The sequence below is a fragment of the Geotrypetes seraphini genome, chromosome 1 (assembly GCF_902459505.1).
Source record: "Geotrypetes seraphini chromosome 1, aGeoSer1.1, whole genome shotgun sequence".
Taxonomy (NCBI): domain Eukaryota; kingdom Metazoa; phylum Chordata; class Amphibia; order Gymnophiona; family Dermophiidae; genus Geotrypetes; species Geotrypetes seraphini.
Window position 1 is genome coordinate 92,360,886 of NC_047084.1, and position 21,287 is coordinate 92,382,172.

The 21,287-nt window shown below is 43.3% G+C and overlaps 1 protein-coding gene across 1 annotated transcript in view; it reads left to right on the forward strand.

Annotated features, from left to right (window-relative positions):
- Window positions 1-5,392: 5,392 nt before the first annotated feature.
- The window catches only part of LOXHD1 (lipoxygenase homology domains 1), a 485,723-nt gene continuing 469,828 nt past the window's right edge, over window positions 5,393-21,287 (forward strand). The window contains exons 1-3 of the mRNA XM_033935008.1: window positions 5,393-5,537; window positions 10,326-10,484; window positions 16,690-16,841. Of these exons, the coding sequence (XP_033790899.1) occupies window positions 5,393-5,537; window positions 10,326-10,484; window positions 16,690-16,841 (456 nt within the window). The remainder of the gene's footprint in view (window positions 5,538-10,325; window positions 10,485-16,689; window positions 16,842-21,287) is intronic.

A 21,287-nucleotide genomic window follows, 5' to 3' on the forward strand; every position in this document is an offset into this window, starting at 1 on the left:
TGTCTTAATAAACGCCTTGTCCAAATCATTGCATTCTACAGTCCTTTCTTCTTTTGTTCTTTGGACTTCTGTTCCTTGACTGTGGAACATCTGGGCTCTTGCTTTGTTTGGTTTTGAGGTCAGAGCCAGGATCTGCTGGAGCTGGGAGGCTCAAGGGCACTGTAATCCACTCACTCAGTACTTTCCTTTTCATCCAATAAGTTACTCCAGGCCAGAGGTTGCAGTTCTAAACCACAGGTTTTCTTGAACTTTTATGAGGCAGAAAATATGGGATAATTTTTCAGCATTAAATATATCCAGTCAGTAATAGAATAAAGCAGTACTCGGTCACAAGGGGGCATCCATTCAAACTCAGAGGAGGGAAATTCGATAGTGACATAAGGAAGTATTTCTTCACAGAAAGGGTTGTAGATCACTGGAACAAGCTTCCAGAGCAGGTGATCAAGGCCACCAGCGTTATTGACTTTAAGAATAAATGGGATGCCCTAGTAGGATCCTTACGAGGGTCGAGTTAAGGAACTAGGTCATTAGTACTCAGACTTAATGGGGTGGGTCAGTAGAGTGGGCAGACTTGATGGGCTATAGCCCTTTTCTGCCGTCATCTTTCTATGTTTCTATGTCTTTCTTTTGATTATGAACAACAACCTACAGTATCATCTAGACCTGGGGTCTCAAAGTCCCTCCTTGGGGGGCCGCAATCCAGTCGGGTTTTCAGGATTTCCCCAATGAATATGCATGAGATCTATGTGCATGCAGTGCTTTCAATGCATATTCATTGGGGAAATCCTTAAAATTCGATTGGATTGTGGCCCTTAAGGAGGGACTTTGAGATCCCTGATCTAGACATTTTCCAGGTTCCTGGAAACAGGCTCGTGTTTGTCCCTTTATGAAGAAACCTACTCTTGATTCATCCACTCCACTCATTATTTTGTAGACTTCTATCATATCACCCCTGAGCCGTCTCTTCTCCAAGCTGAAGAGCCCTAGCCGCTGTAGCCTTTCTTTATAGGATAGTTGTCCCATCCCTTTTAACATTTTTGTCACCCTCCTCTGTACCTTTTCTAATTCCACTATATCTTACATTACAGAAGTTCATGTAAACTGCTCTGAATGGACTTCCCAGCCATTAGTAGCGGTATAGAAGCTTTCAACAAATTCTGAGTGTTATTTTGCCACAGTAGCTTAAAAGAGTGATTTCTTAGTTCGTTAAGTGCCAATTTGCGGAAACAAAATTCTATGTTTTGATATTGCTTCTGATCATTGATTGAACCATATCCAAGTCATTCTGTTCTTGGTTGGGCTGAGAATTTTTTAGCACCACCTCATAGTGTAAAGAGGTTCAGTCTCTGGTAACCAGAGCTGAGATTGTGATGTCATTATGCCTCATTCCGCCAATAAGAGCCAACCTCATCAGTGATGTCACAATGGCTTGATTGTCCTATACTTGGCTCGCTTTTATTGCATACCAGGGAGTGCTGAAAAGTTCTCAGTCCAACCAACCAACTTCCTAAATTCTGAGCGTTATTTTGCCACTGTAGCTGAAAAGAGTGTTACCTTATTTTGTTAAGTGCCAATTTGCAGAAACAAAATTCTCTGTTTTGATATTGCTTCTGATCATTGATTGAACCATATCCACGTCATTCTCTTGGTTGGGCTAAGAACCTTTCAGCACCCCCTTGTAAGCTGCTTCCAATTCTTTGCTTTGTCTCGCTACAGCTTGTTACCTGTTTTCTTGCCGTATTTCCCCTGCTTCCTGTCTTTGGTTGTACCTACCTTAAAGACTGGCTGATTCACCTTTTGCCTGGAGCTGTTTAGCAACTCGTGCTTTTGCGTCCTTAGCAACTGCTTTCAACAGGGCAGTTCCCTCCCAGGCTGCAGCAGCACACACATAGCTGTAGGTTCTCACTGACGGTACATCTCACTCAGACTACTCTCACCTTGTTTCACAGGCATAATAACATGTAGAATCACTGTACCAGTCGGAACAAGCGTTAATCCCAGGTATGTGGCAGTCGCTGAGCAAGAAGAGGCGGTGGTGAGAAAGGAACCAGTTCTAGAATTAAGTTGTACTTGGCATAAATACATGCTGGCCATAATCTCCCACAGGTGGGTCAGATGAATGCATCTGAATGCATCTGAATGCAAATGATTTTCCAGGCCTTCCAACCTAATAGACGAAATAGTTTATGCAGCAGCTGTAACATATTCCGTAGCCTATGAACAATTTGGTATCACAGTAATGATATGAGTTGAACTGAATAAGCAACGTGTGTTAATAGATGTTAGTAGATGCCTGGAATGCCCTCCTGAGGGAAGTGGTGGAGATGAAAACAGTGATGAATTTCAAAAACGCGGGCGATAAACATAGAGGATCTCTAATTAGAAAATTAAGAATGTAAATTAAAGAGCAAAGGCTCTACACCAAGGTGTCTACTGGCAACATAAGAACATAAGAAACGCCTTCACCGGATCAGACCTAGGTCCATCTACTCCGGCGATCCGCACACGCGGAGGCCCAGTTAGGTGCTCCCTGTTGGAGACCCGGATTTCCCATATCCCCCGATATGATTTGCAAGAAGGTGTGCATCCAACTTGCGCTTGAAACCCTGAACACTAGTCTCCGCCACAAGCTCCTCTGGGAGAGCATTCCAAGCGCTCACCACTCGCTGTGTGAAAAAGAACTTCCTGACATTTGTCCTGAACCTGCTGCCACACAGTTTCAGGCTATGACCTCTTGTCCGTGTCACATCTGAAAATGTCAGTAACGCTTCTTCCTGGTCTATTATGTCAAATCCTTTTAATATTTTAAAAAGTCTCTATCAAATCCCCTCTCAATCTTCTCTTTTCGAGGGTGAACAGTCCCAGTTTTCTGAGGTGTTCTTTGTAGCTCAAATTCTCCATACCTTTGACTAGTTTCGTGGCTCGCCTCTGCACCCTCTCCAGCAGAGTTATATCCTTCTTGAGGTATGGAGACCAGTGTTGGACACAGTATTCTAAGAAGACATGGCACGCCTAGCCAATCTAAATGCCTAATTTAATTTTTTTAATTGGCACTGATAATAGAAAGTGCCATTATAAACCAATTTCGTTTGAAATAATTAATTAGCTGGTAGGTGCCTATCACGTCAATGTAGGCATCAACATCAAGTCACCTACCAGCAATTAGGCATGGTTAGTGGCAAATTTGGGGCAGAGTTTAGGCATGGATTGAGTTAGGTGCCTATCTTAGGCTCCAGTATTATAGGCCCCGAAAACTCTAGCTTAATCTAGCTGCGTCTAAGGTGTATGCACCCTAACAGTTCCTACATCAGTTGAGGCACCGCTAGGTGCAATTCTACAAATGGTACCTAACTTTGACATACGATAGCTGCTGCTTTTCTAGGCACCTACCGAATTAGGCACTATTTATAGAATCTGGCCCATACAGCCAACAAATCAGCAATTTTCCGGCTACAGTAGAAATGGCCTTAAGTAGGGAAGACCTGCATAAGAGTGTAGGATTGGGCTGGGGAGGGCATCAATGGGAACTCCACTAAATCGGAACATGAGGATGTTACTGGCCAGACTTTATGGTAGATATCCTGTAAACAGGATGGTTGGGTAGGCTGGAGTGAGCTTGGACGGCAACTTCAGCATTTGGAACCTAGGACAATACCAGGTGGACTTTACTGTCTATGACCCAGAAATATCAAAGAAGAGAATTTAATCATGTATTTGTAATGGGTATAACTAATGGGCAGACTGGATGGACCGTTCAGGTCTTTATCTGCTGTCATTTACTATGTTACCTGGCAGAAACCCAAAGAGTAGCAACATTCCAGAGCTGAGATTGTGATGTCATAATGCCTCATTCCACCAATGTCTAAGAGACAGCCTCAGCAGTGATGTCACAATGGCTTGATTAGATGGCAACTTCAGCATTTGGAACCTAGGACAATACCAGGTGGACTTTACTGTCTATGATCCATCGACCCAGGGCAAATAGAGGCTTCCCCCATGTCTTAATAACAGACTACGGACTTTTCCTCCAGGAATTTGTCCAAACCTTTCTTAAAACCAGCTAAGCTATCCGCTTTAACCACAACCTCTGACAACGCGTTCCAGAGCTTAACTAGTCTCTGAGTGAAAAAATATTTCCTCCTATTGGTTTTAAAAGTATTTCCCTGCAATTTCACCTCATGCGCTTTTATGCCTCGTAGATATTTAAACATATCTATCATATCTCCCCTCTCCCGCCTTTCCTCCAGCATATACACATTGAGATGTTTAAGATTGTCCCCATATACCTTATGACGAAGACCACCGATCAATTTAGTAGCCTTCCTTTGGATCAACTCCATTCTGTTTATACAGGGGCATCAATACCTTTTTTCTACTGGCCATTTCTTTTAATTTTCACCGTCACCGTTTCCACTTGTTTGGCCACACTGTTAATGATAGTACCCTGAAACAACCTCCCTCCCTAAAATGACAAATCCTGTAAATGATATGGGTCTCTAAACAAAATACACCCCTAGCCCATGGTTGAATGTTCCACACTGCCATGTGGGCCACAGGTTTTTTTTTGTTTTTTTTAAAAAGTACCCCCATGGATAAGCCCTGCTCCGGTATCTTCTCCTCGCCCTGTTTTCTAAACTGTAGTCTCCCTTCTGAATACCTACCCTGTCAGCCTTCAGGCCACCCTAGTCTCGCTATTTAGTCCCTAGTCTGGGCTATTTAGTGTTCTAGTGGAAATATGAACGGTCCTACCTACTCTCTTTTTACACCGGCATCATTTTTGGAAAATATAGAAACATAGAAACATGATGGCAGATAAAGGCCAAACGGCCCATCTAGTCTGCCCATCTGCAGTAACCATTATCTTTTTCTCTCTCTCTAAGAGATCCCAAGTGCCTATCCCAGGCTTTCTTGAATTCAGACACAGTCTGTCTCCAACACCTCTTCCGGGAGACTGTTCCACGCATCTACCACTCCTGAGCCTGTCACTTCTTAACTTCATCCTATCATTCCAGAGCTTCTTTCAAATGAAAGTGACTCGACTCATGCGCATTTATACCACATAAGTGTTTAAACGTCTTTTATCATATCTCTTCTCTCCCTCCTTTCCTCCAAAGTATACAGATTGAGATCTTTAAGTCTCTCCCCGTACGCCTTATGCTACCATTCTGATTATAACGCTGGTTGGTCCATGTTTGTGGAGAATAGGTCAATATAAAGGAAATGAAGAGACCTAATTCAGAACTTTTAAATGTCCTCTAATGTATCTGCTTGCATTTTTATTTTTTTTTTTTTTTAGGAGCTGGGGAGTTACAAAGTGGAAGCTGGACTTCTGTTCCTCACCACTCATTGGTCTTGCCGCATCATTTTATACATGCCACATTTCTAGCTGATAATGCCCACGCAAATTCAGTATTATAACTCATCTCCCTCGGTCACTGGTATTCTGCAGCCTCAAATTTCACATGGCCACTCTGGAGCCATTAGGCCCATGGACGCCTATCCAGCCAATACTGCGCCACGCATTCGACCCTCCACAGGTAAGTTTATTTATTTGAGTATTTATACACCACATTCAGGTATTTATTTATTTACTTCAATTTCTATCCCGTTCTCCCAGGAGCTCAGAACGGGTTACAAGTAGACATTCAAAATCGTTTGAAAACAGACTAGTCATGACAGCAAATAGGTTTCAGTAGACAATAACAGAGCTTATTCTAGATACCATACTGGTCATAGTGAAGAGTACTATAAAGCTATAAACGGAAACAGCCCTTCCTACTGGAACAATCGACTAACTCACTCCACCTCAATCAGACACAGGAGAACCCACACAATATTCACACACCCGCCAACCAAAAATGTCAAACGAAAAAAAAAACATGACAACCTTCTGGCCACCAGAGCAGCAAAACTGGACCGACAACTCACCTATCTGCTGACTTCAACCACAGACTACAAAACTTTCAAAAAAGAAACAAAAACCTTACTCTTCAAAAAACACATAAAACCAATATAACTTTACCAACAAAGTTCCAAACTCCATCGCCAATCTACTCCTTAGCAAATTAGAAAATGTTCCTATATAATCTTAAGCATTAAGATCATAACAATTCTTATGTAATCCGCCTTGAACTGCAAGGTAAAGGCGGAATAGAAGTCACTAATGTAATATAATGTACAAGGAGAAATATATTAAGGAGGTACTCAGGTATTTCTCCCTATCTGTCCAGGTGGGCTCTGAATCTGACTAAGGTACCTGGAGTGTTAAGTGACTTGCGCAGGGTCACAAGGAGCAGGTGCCCTCTAGTCCTTGCAAAAATGCTTATGTTCTTATGTACAACACTCTGATATAATAATAATAATAAACTTTATTCTTCTATACCGCCACAGTCGAATGACTTCTAGGTGGTTCACAGGCTAAATAACTGCTCCAGGGGTCCTTATACTGAGGCACGCTAGCCGATTTAGCACACATTAAATGCTAACGCGTCCATTATATTCTATGGACGCATTAGCGTTTAGCGCACCTTAGCCCCACCCTCGGCACACCACTGCTATCAGGCCCTCTGAAGCAATCACGGGGGAATCTGGGGTTTCTTTCTATGTATATTAATTACCGTATGTACCTTGTATTCAGCCACCTCAGCTCCATTACTTGCCCAGCGAACGGAGTTCATGAGGGAGCCTAGGAGGAGATAAGTGAGGAGAGATATTGAGGGGCTGTGGGGTAAGTGCACTTGTAAGTCAATAAGAGGAGGCTGAATTGTATGTTATACCTTTTACCGCCTGTTCATACTACTGTTCCAAGCGGTTTGCAATCTTAAAATATAACGACTACAAAAAAAAGAGAAGATGAACTCCATATAAATATAGACTAGACCAGTGTTTTTCAACCTTTTTACACCTATGGATCGGCAGAAATAAAAGAATTATTCTGTGGACTGGCAGTTGAAGAACACTGGGCTAAGTCGTGGGCCAGACTCCGCCCATCTCTACCCAATCTCCACCCCCAGACCCCGCCCCCATAATAGTACTAATTGCACCTTGCACGTCCCGTGCCTCATCTGGAAGCCTTCCCTCTGACTTTGCAATGTCAGAGAGAAGGCTTCCGGTTCAAGCGCAGGACGCCCGTAGGAGCCATTGCCCGTGGCTTTGTGCACCGAATCAGTGAGGAAGAGGGAGCTGGCTCGAAGATAACACCGCATCGATCGCACCGTGGACCGGCGGTTGAAGAACACTGTTTTGGGCCTGATGCACGTAATGGCCCTGTGGACCAGCAGGAAATTTCTGTGGACTGGCACTGGTCCATGGACCGGTGGTTGAAGAACACTGGACTAGACCTTTCCATAAACAGCTCATGAGACAAAATAGCATTCTTTCCAACACCGACTTCCTCCCCAGAACCCCATTTTCACTTTTCTTTAATATACATGAGAATCTTGAACTGGATCAATCCCAAAGGCTTCCTTAAAATGGTTTTAATGGGGGGGGGGGGGGGGGAGAAAGAGAATCACTCTGGCCCCTGCCACCTTTTTCGGTTTCTTCACTGCCAGTTTCTTTTACTCACCAGACTCTTGACGGCCAGCTTCGGACGACTGTCGTTCTTCTCTACATCGTAGCCGGATGCCGCCAGAGTCTTCTTCAGGGTAGCCCCAAGGACATGCCGCTGCGCTCCTTTGATGCCGATACCGCCTTCAGGATCAGCTCGGAGATGCTGGGGCCCAAAGCCTTGCATGCTTTTGCCGCTCTCGCTGGCTTCTTAGCCTTTTTTTGGGCAGTGCCTGGAGCAGGAGGTGGCACAGCGACGGATGCTGCTGCTCAGTCTTACACGAACCCAAGCCCCCCCAAAAACTCCCCACAAGAAAGTTCAGCGGTCCCTAGAACCTAGAAATGAAGCTGCTTCTCCCTCTATTTAGAGTAGATCCCACCCCCTGACTGGCTGCCGGCTCATCGCTTGCCTGCTACAGACACTCTGGGAAAAGGTTCCTCTCTTCCTTGTGTTTCTTACGACCCCTGAATTAACTTTTTATTCTAAACAAACATTAGTTTCCAAGTACGTCGGCGGGGGTGGACCTGCAGCCACACTGAGGTGCAGGTCCCAGGAGGTTCCAGACCCAGCCGACTGTGCACCCTCCTAGGATGTGCACCTGGGGCAGTCTGCCTGCCCGCCCCACCCTTGGTACACCACTGGCTATCTGTATAGCCATCGAGATACTTTTAGGACAGCTTTTGTGCACTCTAGGTGTGCTGAATATTGGCTGGTATACCGTATACGTATTTAACTGGCAGACACATCCATGGCTTGCCCAAACTCCGCCCACTTGAACACTTCCCCTTGCAGTTAGGCACTGTGCTATTTTACAGAATAGCACCTAGGCCCGGATTCTCAAACCGGCGCCGATATCGGCGGCTGCCTTAAAAAGATGCTGCCGATCGTGTTGACAATCGTGCATCAGCACCAGTTTTGGAATCGCGCTAACGTGAAAGATAGTCGCTGGAAATGTAGGCCAGGGTTTTCTGGCCTCCATTTCCGGCCCCTATCTTCATGTGAATCGTGCCTTTGGGCTGCCTAACGCCACTTTTGGCGTTGGCCGCGACTATTTTGGTGTTCGTCAGCCTATGGTACCTACGTAGGTGCGATTCCAGCACTGATTTTCTAGGTGCTGGTATACGCCTCAAATCTCGGTTAAAAACACTGTTTGGATGGCATTTTTAATGGATGTAAGGGCCCCTTCCGATGCCTAGAAAATTGGTGCCGGTTCAAGAACCTGGGCCCTAGTGCATATAGAACTTCGATGCACGTGATGCCTATCTCTAGGAACCAGTTTATAGAATAAGCTCACTTTGGTGGTACCACAGAAAGGTGGTATACCAAATGCATCACCCTGGTTTCCCTGAGTCTCAGCCTGCTTAGGGTTCCAGATGTCCGGATTTCCACGGTCATGTCTTCCTTTGGAGGATATGTCTGGGGGGTCGGACGGCTTGTGAAAACCTGGCACTTTGTCCGGATTTTGAAAAGCCTCCCCTAAATTGCGTCGGGCAGGAGGAAATCCGCGCATGCATGGATGCCACACGATGACATCACATGCATGCATGTGTGCATGTGACATCATCGTATGGCATCCATGCATGTGTAGATTTCCTCCTGCCTGATGAGAGTGGGGGGGGGGCTTGGGTAGAGCTAGGGCGGGACTGGGACATAACAGGGCGAGGCTAGGTAGAACTGGACAGGTCTGGGGGGTCCGGATTTTGCTAGAGTAAAATCTGGCAACCCTAAGCCTGTTGCTCTAATCACTACGTCAGTGTTCTATTTGTTGTCTAAACCATTACATTACATTAGAGATTTCTATTCCGCCATTACCTTGTGGTTCAAGGCGGATTACAAAAGATTTATGAATGGGGGTTACAATGGAAGAACATTTGTCATTTCTAGAGTTGTAAAGAGTAGGTCATTTGTCAGTTCTTGAGTGGTAAAAAGTGTTGAAGAGTAGATATTTATGAGTGTGGGGGGGGGGTAACAAATGAAGATCATTTGTCATTTCTCAGGTTGTACAGAGAAGGCCAGGTAGTTTCAGTGTGGAGGGAGGAGGGAGGGAGGAATGACGGAGTAAGTGAAGTTAGGACTGTTTCAGGAATTTCTTGATCAAACATGCCACTCCTATAATTCAAGAAATGTACAGTAATTATTGATTGTTTTGGAACCATTTTTTCTTCTTACACCATCTCTGCCTGCCCCTTGATGCCACTCTTTGGCCAGCATGAACTTCTTATAGAAGTAGCAACCCTCTCTCTCTCTTTCTAGTGCTCAGGCATATAACTATTATAGAACACCCTTAACCTCTGCTAGTCCCATAAGAAAAGAGACTCAGACATAAATATCCCGTACCAGAGAGCTAACCTAGGGAAGAGCTTTTCAAAATGCAGAAAAAAAAACATTTTACCTTAATAATAATGTCCTCGGATGGCTTGTTAGTGGATTGCTACAAATTCTGACCTTAGTCAAACTTCTTTATTAAAAAAAATATATAAATAAAATCCTTCGTTAGCATATGGGAACCGAACGGAGCTGTGAGGTGTTTGCTTTGACTTTAACTTATTTTGATTTATCGTGACCTATTGTATTTACTTGTTTTTAATTTTTATGTTGAGCAGAGTGTTTCTTGCAATTGTGTTTCTACTTTCCTGTCATACATTGTATGAGTCTTTTCTACTTAATCAAAATTTGGGATATTGCAAGCTGCTTCAACCTGCATGCCATCTAAGGCAGTCTATCAAATATCAATAAACTATAAACCATAAATGTAGCCCCTTTGATTGTCTTGCAGGATTTCAGTTCCGGGATATTTCTCCCCCACGGGGTAAGCCTGATTGGAATGATCCACGTAACAAGCCTGAGGTCTGGAAGAACTCTCTGCGAAGATACAAAGTCAATTTAAACCACAGACCAACTGAAACCAGGTTGAGTAAACGGGCTCCGTTTGCCGGTAAGTATTCCTGTTTTCATAGGGATTTCAGTGATCCTGATCAGGGTAACTTACCAAACCCTGCCCTTAGTTGCCCGGGAATAATGATAATTGCACAAATGTTTCCAAGCCAATGTTATTTTTTATTATTAAAAATTAACAGCAAATCTCGATTCATTAGGCCATTTGTACAATGGGGTTCATATAGCCAGGCATGTCAAAATAAATCTTTCCTGGTGAATATGAACTCCGAAAATCAACGCCTCAAAGTTTACATATATACTTTTGCAGTGCTTAGCATGACATCACACCTGTCAACCAATCAGCCAACAGAGAGGCCATCCATAGGTATGAACAAAGAAATTCATTTTAACATAGTTACCAGGCTTATGAAAAGTTCTACAAATTATACACAGCAATTTTTGAATGCATAACACATTAAAGGAAATGTTTGAATCCAAATCCAGTTCTCTATCAGGAACTCGTGCTTTGGAAAAATCTGACAGCTTCAAATTTCACTGACACACACAACAAAAGAAAAACCCAGACCCCCCCTTACTGAGAATTTCCTAATATGGGCTTAAAGGAGCAATATAACAGACAACAGGCCTCCTGGAATGTCACAGAGTAGAGAGAATTGTCTAGCTTAAAGGTCAGAGAGGTCAAACTGCAGATGTCTTTCAGGATTTCTTCAGGTTTAAAATATATAAAAATACAATTTTCAAAACCAATTCTCATGTTTAAACATACATTCACACACATAATCAAACACGTTCTCACACACATTTTGGGGCCCCAAACATTCATAAACCACATGACATATTTCATTCATAAATTAATACTGTTTTCAAAGCCTATTCAAGAAAGATTTTCTTCTATACCCAGCATTGGAATGTGACATCAGTTATCCTCCTAGCTAACTAGCTCAAAAACATCTGTTATCAATTAGGCCATGAGGATCTTTTGGCGCAAACTCTTTTAACAAAGAAAAAAAGGACAGAAACAAAATGGAGGCAGATTAATACAAAATGGGAGTTATTAATACCTCTATAAGTGTGTTATGTATATCTAATACTGAATTTCCTCTATGATCTGGCTTAATAGCAAAATACATATACTTTTCCCCTCCTAGTAAACCCTAGTGTTTTCCTTTTATTCTCTAATGTCATTTTTCTAGCCTTTGCCACAATCTATATTCAATTTGTTTAAATTTGTGTACCAACGTTTCATAAGTTTCTATTGGGCATGGCCTTAACTATCACATATGCATCTAACTAGATTTACCCAGAACCATATGAAAAGCAGGTGTCATATGTAGAAAAATCTACAACATATTCCGCAAACATATCTTGCACACTATCCATTCCATTTTTTTTCACTCAGAGAATAGTTACGCTCTGGTATGCATTGCCAGAGGATGTGTTAAGAATGGATAGTGTAGCTGGTTTTAAGAAAGGTTTGGACTAATTTCTGGAGGAAAGATTGACAAAGATAGGGGGGAAGCCACTGATTGCCCTGTATCGGTAGCATGGAATATTGCTGCACCTTGGGTTTTGACCAGGCACTAGTGACCTGGGTTGGCCACCTTGAGAATGGGCTACTGGGCTTGATGAACCATTGTTCTGACCCAGTAAAGCTATTTTTATATTCTTATGTTTTTAGAACAATAAAAAAGCTCAAATATTAATACATAGTCATAGTGTGAATTAAATTATATTTGTGAAAATAAACCCCCCCAAAACATTGGTGCCACAATTATTGATGGCACTCTTTAAACATTCATGAATCAAGCACTCCCTCCCCCCCTTTTATCAAGCCATGTTGAGATAAAAACTCTAACACAGCTTGATAAAGGAGGGAGGCATTTTAATTATTTATTCTAATTAGGGGCCCTTTTACGAAACTGTGTTGAGATTTTATATCCCGCTTTAACCCCAAAAAGGGTTCAGAGCAGGTTAACAAAATTAAGGAAGTGATCTCATATACCAAACTGGGAGGGAAACAACAGTAGAAAGCCCCCCCCCCTTAATATAAAATATACTTACAAAGGAAATGTCTTCAGCTGATTGTGAAGCTGCATATAAGAAGAAATTAATTAAATTTCTTGAGGTACTGTTTGATAGAGAGACTTCCCATGAAAACTTATGCATGAAGGACAATTATAGAGACCACCCCCGGCAAAAGAAAAGATGTGATAGTAGTAAAGGCTGCAACATAAGCAATATCAGCAACTCATTTCTTAGTATTGCAACGGAAAGTGAAACGACACAAAAATCCATACGAAAAAGGAGATTATCGCTGAAAAATAGCTGGAAAGCGATGACCACAAATGCTCGCAGTCTAAGCAACAAAGTTCATGATCTGCAAGCCCTGATGTTAGAGGCAGATCTAGATATTGTTGCTATCACAGAGACATGGTTCAGTGAATCACATGGATGGGAGGCAAACATACCGGGATATAATCTTTTTAGGAAGGACAGAGATGGTCATAAAGGTGGAGGAGTAGCTCTCTATGTAAAGATCAATATCCAAGCGACCGAAATGCAAGGGACCTGGGGAGAGGAAGAAGCGATATGGATTGCTCTGAAAAGAGAAGATGGAACTTCTATCTACGTGGGTGTAGTCTATAGACCTCCGACTCAATCGCAGCAAATTGATAAGGATCTGATTGTGGATATCCAAAAGTTTGGAAGGAAAGAGGAGGTTCTGCTGTTGGGAGATTTCAACCTGCCGGATGCGGACTGGAATGTTCCGTCTGCGGAATCGGAAAGAAGTAGGGAGATTGTGGATGCCTTTCAAGAGGCTCTGCTCAGACAAATGGTGACGGAACCCACAAGGGAAAAAGCGATATTGGATCTGGTCCTCACAAATGGAGAGAGTATCTCTAATGTTCGAGTGGGTGCTCACCTGGGAAGTAGCGATCATCATACGGTTTGGTTTGATATAACGGCTAAAGTGGAGAGCGGCTGCACGATACTTAAAGTCCTAGATTTCAAACGTACGGACTTTAATGCAATGGGAAAGTACCTGAAGAAAGAGCTGTTAGGATGGGAGGACATAAGAGAAGTGGAAAGACAGTGGTCTAAGCTGAAAGGAGCGATAAAAATGGCTACGGACCTTTATGTGAAGAAAATCAATAAAAACAAGAGAAAAAGGAAGCCGATATGGTTCTCCAACCTAGTGGCTGAGAAAATAAAGGCGAAAGAGTTGGCGTTCATGAAATATAAAAAAAACCAAGAAGAGGAGAGCAGAAAGGATTACAGGGTGAAACTGAAAGAAGCCAAGAGAGAGATACGTTTGGCGAAGGCACAGGCGGAAGAACAAATGGCTAAAAATGTAAAAAAGGGAGATAAAAATTTTTTCAGATATATTAGTGAAAGGAGGAAGATAAAAAATGGAATTGCTAGGCTAAAAGATGCTGGGAACAAATATGTGGAGAGTGATGATGAGAAAGCAAATGTGCTAAACAAATACTTCTGTTCTGTGTTCACAGAAGAAAATCCTGGAGAAGGACCGAGATTGTTTGGCAAAGTTACACGAGAAAATGGAGTAGATTCTGCGCCGTTCATGGAGGAGGGTGTTTATGAGCAACTTGAAAAACTGAAGGTGAACAAAGCGATGGGACCAGACGGGATCCATCCCAGAATACTAAGGGAGCTCAGAGAGGTTCTGGAGAGTCCTATTAAAGACTTGTTCAACAAATCTCTGGAGACGGGAGTGATTCCTGGGGATTGGAGGAGAGCGGATGTGGTCCTTATTCATAAAAGTGGTCACAGGGATGAAACAGGAAACTACAGGCCGGTGAGCCTCACTTCAGTTGTTGGAAAAATAATGGAAGTGTTGCTGAAAGAAAGGATAGTGTACTTCCTTGAATCTAATGGGTTACAGGATCAGAGGCAACATGGCTTTACAAAAGGTAAATCGTGCCAAACGAACCTGATTACATTTTTTGATTGGGTGACCAGAGAGCTGGATCGAGGACATATGCTAGATGTAATTTACTTGGATTTCAGCAAAGCCTTTGATACAGTTCCTCATAGGAGGCTGTTGAACAAACTTGAAGGGCTGAAGTTAGGACCCAAAGTGGTGAACTGGGTCAGAAACTGGCTGTCGGACAGACGCCAGAGGGTGGTGGTTAATGGAAGTCACTCAAAGGAAGGAAAGGTGACTAGTGGAGTCCCTCAGGGTTCGGTGCTGGAGCCAATCCTGTTCAATATGTATATGAGTGACATTGCTGAAGGGTTAGAAGGAAAAGTGTGCCTTTTTGCAGATGATACCAAGATTTGTAACAGAGTAGACACCGAAGAGGGAGTGGAAAATATGAAAAAGGATCTGCAAAAGTTAGAGGAATGGTCTAATGCCTGGCAACTAAAATTCAATGCAAAGAAATGCAGAGTAATGCATTTGGGGATTAATAATAGGAAGGAACCGTATATGCTGGGAGGAGAGAAGCTGATATGCACGGACGGGGAGAGGGACCTTGGGGGTATAGTGTCCGAAGATCTAAAGGCGAAAAAACAGTGTGACATGGCAGTGGCTGCTGCTAGAAGGATGCTGGGCTGTATAAAGAGAGGCGTAGTCAGTAGAATGAAGAATGTGTTGATGCCCCTGTACAGGTCATTGGTGAGGCCCCACTTGAAGTATTGTGTTCAGTTTTGGAGACCGTATCTGGTGAAAGACGTAAGAAGACTTGAGGCGGTCCAGAGGAGGGCGACGAAAATGATAGGAGGCTTGCGCCAGAAGACGTATGAGGAGAGACTGGAAGCCCTGAATATGTATACCCTAGAGGAAAGGAGAGACAGGGGAGATATGATTCAGACGTTCAAATATTTGAAGGGTATTAACGTAGAACAAAATCTTTTCCAGAGAAAGGAAAATGGTAAAACCAGAGGACATAATTTGAGGTTGAGGGGTGGTAGATTCAGGGGCAATGTTAGGAAATTCTACTTTACGGAGAGGGTAGTGGATGCCTGGAATGCGCTCCCGAGAGAGGTGGTGGAGAGTAAAACTGTGACTGAGTTCAAAGAAGCGTGGGATGAACACAGAAGATTTAGAATCAGAAAATAATATTAAATATTGAACTAGGCCAGTTACTGGGCAGACTTGCACGGTCTGTGTCTGTGTATGGCCGTTTGGTGGAGGATGGGCAGGGGAGGGCTTCAATGGCTGGGAGGGTGTTGATGGGCTGGAGTAAGTCTTAACAGAGATTTTGGCAGTTGGAACCCAAGTACAGTACCGGGTAAAGCTTTGGATTCTTGCCCAGAAATAGCTAAGAAGAAAAAATTTAAATTGAATCAGGTTGGGCAGACTGGATGGACCATTCGGGTTTTTATCTGCCCTCATCTACTATGTTACTATGTTACTATGTTATATTAAACCTTTTACGGAAGAAAAATCCAAAAGCAAAAGATCCCCATTATGATGAGAAGAACCAAAACGTAGCACACTTTAGTTAAAGGACATCTTCATTTATATTCAAATTATTCCCTCATTTTCTTTGTTCAGAATCTACCAACAAGCGATTCTCAAACACAGAGACAGAAAAAACATGCAGTTAGATGAAGACCATATGGCGTATCCAGTATGCGCAACCATACCATCCTTTCCTCTCCCTAAGAGATCCTATGTACTTATCCCAAGTTTGCTTAAATTCAGATACTGTCCTTGTCTCCCTCACTTCCACTGGGAGGTCGTTCCATAAATGCACCACTCTTTCTGTGAAGATGCATTTCTACAGGTTATTCTTAAGAGCTCCTTTTACTAAGGTACGCTTGAGGTTTTAGCGCATGCTACAATACCACATGCGCTAAATGCTAATGCCTCCATAGAGCTTGCCTTAGTATTTTTCATTTAGCGTGTGGTTAGCGCGTGCTAAAATCACTAATGCACCTTAGTAAAAGGAGCCCTAAGTCTTTCCCCTTTCCTCTTAATCCTGTGTCCCCTCATTCCAGAGCTTTGACACGCAGCTCCTGATTGGTGAGGCCCGAATTTAGTGCAGGAAGAGGCGGTTGGAGCATACTGCGAGTGATTTCCTTCACTCGCCGGCGCTCCGGCTGCTCTCTCCTGCCCGGTCATTCGCGGTCGGAAAATACCTTGCATGACCGGGACCGCAAATCGCCGACAGCGAATGACCGGGAAGCACTGTATTATATAAGAACGCAAATAAAAGTATGTCCTAGTTATTGATTAATGCTTCAATTTTTTTTTCTTTTTCCTATGTTCATAGCGCGTACCTCAAGTGCCACTTCAAGGGGTTACCAATACAGAAATGGCCACCTGGATGTGCTCCCACTGTATAACTCAATGAATGACCCTCACATGTATGATTACTTTGCAAGAAAGTTTGGACTGCAAGTGAAACCACAACCTCCCTCAGCTGTATGTAGCACTTTCTATGTCATGATAAAGCCTGGTTGGAATTTAGCAATTTTTCTAAGCTGTTTGCATATCACCACTAAGGTGACGGGACTAAATCGCGCGAGACAACGGCGCGCCGACAACTGAGCGCAGACAACTGAGCGCAAGGTTGATGGGGCGCCGAAGAAAAGCACTATTTTAAAGGGCTCCAACAGGGGGTGTGGGGGGCAGTGTTCCCGCTAAGCTGCGCTGGCGTGCGCTGGCGCACAAAATTGACATCGCTGCGCACAAGTTTCTCGTCACAGCGCACGGCGTACGGCAGATGGCAGGGCGGCTAGAGGAGAATCGGGCGAGTTGGCTCATAACTTGCTGGCTTTTAGCGCACAGCGAAAAAAGTTTGCTCACAACACCCGCCCACTTAGAGGGAGCACTGGTGGGGGGGAACCCCCCCACTTTACTTAACAGACATTGCGCTGGCGTTGTGGGGGGCTTGGGGGGTTGTAACCCCCACATTATACTTAAAAACTGAACTTTTTCCCTAAAAAACAGGCAAAAAGTTCAGTTTCAAGTATAATGAGGGGGGGTTACAACCCCCCAAACCCCCCCCAACGCCAGCGCGATGTCTGTTAAGTAAAATAGGGGGGTTCCCCACCAACACCCCCCGTCGTAACCCTTTAAAATAGTGCTTTTCTTCGGTGCGCCGTCAACCTTGCGCTCAGTTGTCGGCGCGCCGTTGTCTCGCGCGATTTTGTCTATGAACCCACCACTAACTGGCTAACTCCAGGAACTGCTCTAGTTTCACCCACAGACTGCCCCGGTGCTCTCCAGATAGCGCTGGGACAGTCTGCAATGATTTTCAGTGCTATTATCTGAACAATGTTACTGAAAATCAAGGGATGGTCCCAGTCAGCAGCACTTATCTAACATAACATAACATCATTAAGCTTTAGAAAACTATTTAAAACAAACCTGTTCAACCGATTTGTAACCAAGAACTCTTGCCTTATCCCTGTACTCTACTTACATGTACTCGATGTCTCTACACTGTGTCTATTACTCTGACTTTCTTCCTCTCTACTTGTATCCTCCCTCTCTACATGTATTTGACAACTTCATTGTAATTATTTTCGCTGATTGTCCAGCTCTTCTTGTTGTAAACCGCCTCAAACTACTATGTCTTTGGCGGTATATAAGAATAAAATTATTATTATTATTATTATAATTATTTATTTATATATTGCATAAGCCTTACAGTTCTAAGCGGTTTACAAGGATATAGTAAATAAAATTTGTATATATGGAGTAAAAAAAAAAATGGAAGAATTTTTAGTAACAGGAAAAGTTATTTTAAATTAAGATTGTTTATTTTGAGAAAAGAGATGTTTTTAAGGATTTTCTAAAATGCATTGAGGTTGAGGAGCAAACTAAATGGCTCCAGTCTGGGTCTCTTGAAGCAGCTTGATTGGTAATGAGTTTGGACACGAATCGTTTGTGGGTAATACCTTTAACTGGTGGAAAGGAAAAAAAACTGAGTGAGGTCTTGCGGTTCGACCTGGTCTGGAGAAGCAAAATTGGTTTGTAAGGTAGGAGAGTAGTAATCTAGGTAGCATGGCGCTCTCTCGAAGCAAAGAGATGTCTCAAAATGGCCAAAAAGAGCCCATCTGCCGAAAACTTCCAAATTGCGATTTTTGAAAGGCAGAATTTGGACATTTTACACCGCAGTTCACCCAAATAGCAAGTTTCAAGTTTCAAGTTTATTAAATGGCTTGATTAACCGCTTAAACCAAGGGGGGGGCATATTGGAGGCATGCTTTGGGCAGGAATAGGGAGGTTCCAAAATTAGGATATCTTTCACCAATAATAGATGTACCGATCAACAGAAGATAAGTTGAAAGTTTTTTCTCCTATCATCCAGCACTGACAGCCCTGCTCAAGGTTTTTACATTTTGGGAGTGCAATGGAGGTTTTTTGCCAGTGAGGTTATCACCTAACCACCTGTTAACCACCTTTGTGGAGGAGGGAGGGCTCCAGTCTGAGGCTTTTTCCTCCATTTTTCATGGCACATCCCTCTTATACCTATGCAGTACTGTTTATGTTCCATGTGACATTCATATATATTATTTTTGTGAAAGTGTGTTTTGGATTTCACCAATAATGGAACAGGAAGACATGTCCAAGACAAAAAAGAGGAATGTTTTTATCTAGACCTATTTCAATCATGCCCATGATACTAAAAGGTGCCCTGGTTGTGCAGCTGACCTCTAGAGGGATGAAGATATGACTCCCTCCTTCATCTCCCAGGGGTTATTCATCCTCAGCACCGCCCCCACCCCTAAGAAGTAAAAGGTACGGTGGATACCAGGCTCTATGACAGTTTCATGCATTATGGCCATTCCTAACAGAGCAGCCTAGTGGTCACTGCAGTGGACTTTGAACAATGGGACCCAGGTATAACTCCCACTTTAACTCTTATTTCTGTATAGATATATAAACCTTTCTGGAACATATAAATACCTACATTATCCCTGAATTTATAAGACACCTGAAAGCATGATGGCTATTGTAGAGGTGTACCTTTACTTGTTACTGCGATCTCTTGGAGGGCTTACAAAAATGTATAAAAGAATTAAAGGGAGATTTGTACATAGGTCCTGTTTAAAGTTCACTGCACTGACTGACCACTAGGCTGCCCCTCTAGGGATGTCTGTGTGGTCATTTTTACACAAACGATGTCTGACAGATGCTTTTGTGTTTACTTTTTTGGTATTCATATTTTAGACATTTCATTTTGGAAAATGGTGGCTCATTGTGGACATTTTCAGTGCAAGAACTCATTTTCAGCCCAGCGAACCCATGGCTTTAACTCGCTTTAAACCCGTGGGTTAAAACCACGGGCTCGCAGTGTGGAGAAGGTAGGAGAGATTCGGGGCGGCAGGCAGGAGAGATTTGGACATATATTTTTGAACAAGAAATCCTGACCTTTTTCCTGTTCAAAAATGGCTCTGAGATGGATGTTATGAGCAGGACATCTCAATTCTGACTTGGACATTCTTTTGAAAATGTCCCTTGACCAGGGGCTGCCTGACCTGGTGATTGGGATAGGAGGGAAAATTCCCTCCTGCCTTTTTTTCAGGTGGTGGTGGGGGAGGAGGGGAGGGGAGGGAGTTCCTTCAATGGTGGGAGGGTGAACGGTGGCTCGGGGTGCCAGTGCAGGGTGGCAGGGCATGGCATGGGGGGGGGGGGAGGCTTGTGCATGTTTAACTCGCGCACAACATCTGTTCCATTAAAAAAAAAAAAAAGCAGAAGTCCTAACAGCAATGACAGGAGGCTGTCACTACTGTTAGGGCTCTGCGCATGTGTGACTGAATTGGTGCATTTGCACGCAAACTTGATAGTGCATCGATCGCTGTTGGAGAATCGGTCAACAGCGATCGAGTCGCTATCTTTAGTGCATCAAGCCCAAAGTGGCAGTTCTTAGTCTTGGCAGAAAAAATAGTCAACTTCTTAGGACAGACACTATGCTTTATGGTTACCAGCATAAGTAAGAAAACAATTGCAAAACTTTCTTTCAATCTCCAACAGTAAGAACAGCTTTTCACTTGCCTTTAACAACCAACATACGTCCATATCCTGGAGGCTGCTGTTGTATAGCCTCCCAGGAAAATTCCACTTCCATAAGTGAATATAATTAACTCTCTCAGGGTTGCTTCCTTCTCCAATGTCCTTCTCCCATCAGTCTCCAGTCAATGTCCCTGCTTCTCTTTCTCTCTCTCTCCCAGGGTTGCTCGTTCCCTCTTAAGGACCCATAACCCAGCCCCCAAGCTTCAGGTGCGGGCAATTCCTGTAGTGTCTCCTGGCAATCGGAAAAGTTCCTGCAGTGTGCTATGTATGGTGTTGTCTTTAGACTTATTGTATTGTAGTATATTTAGACTCGTTGTATTATATTGTACTGTGTTGTATACACTCATTGTATTGTATTGTACTGTATTGTATTGTTTTGTCTTGTATTGTATGTTGACTTATTGTATTGTATTGTGACCTTGTTATTCGCTGAATGTCCAGCCTTCTTACAGTGTGAACCGCCTAGAAGTCACCTGACTATGGCGGTATAGAAAAATAAAGTTATTATTATTATTATTATTATGTATGGGTGGTCCTAGGTGAGAGAGTAAAGCTGCTCCCCCTAGTGTTCCAGACGTGAACAGCACCAAATTGGTCACAATGTGCTTTTAAATGCGAGGCTAACATTGTGGGAGCTCCTAAATGCCTTGCTATCACTGGGCTACTGCTAGCAGGCATAGGCTACTCACCACAATACGAAGCCATGAAGTCCACCATACACAGGGTACTTTTTGCAGCCTGATAATTCTTAGTTTAGACCTCTGTGAGTAAAACCATGTGTTTTTAGTCTAGACCAGGGGTAGGCAATTCTGGTTCTCGAGAGCCACAGGCAGGTCAGGTTTTCAG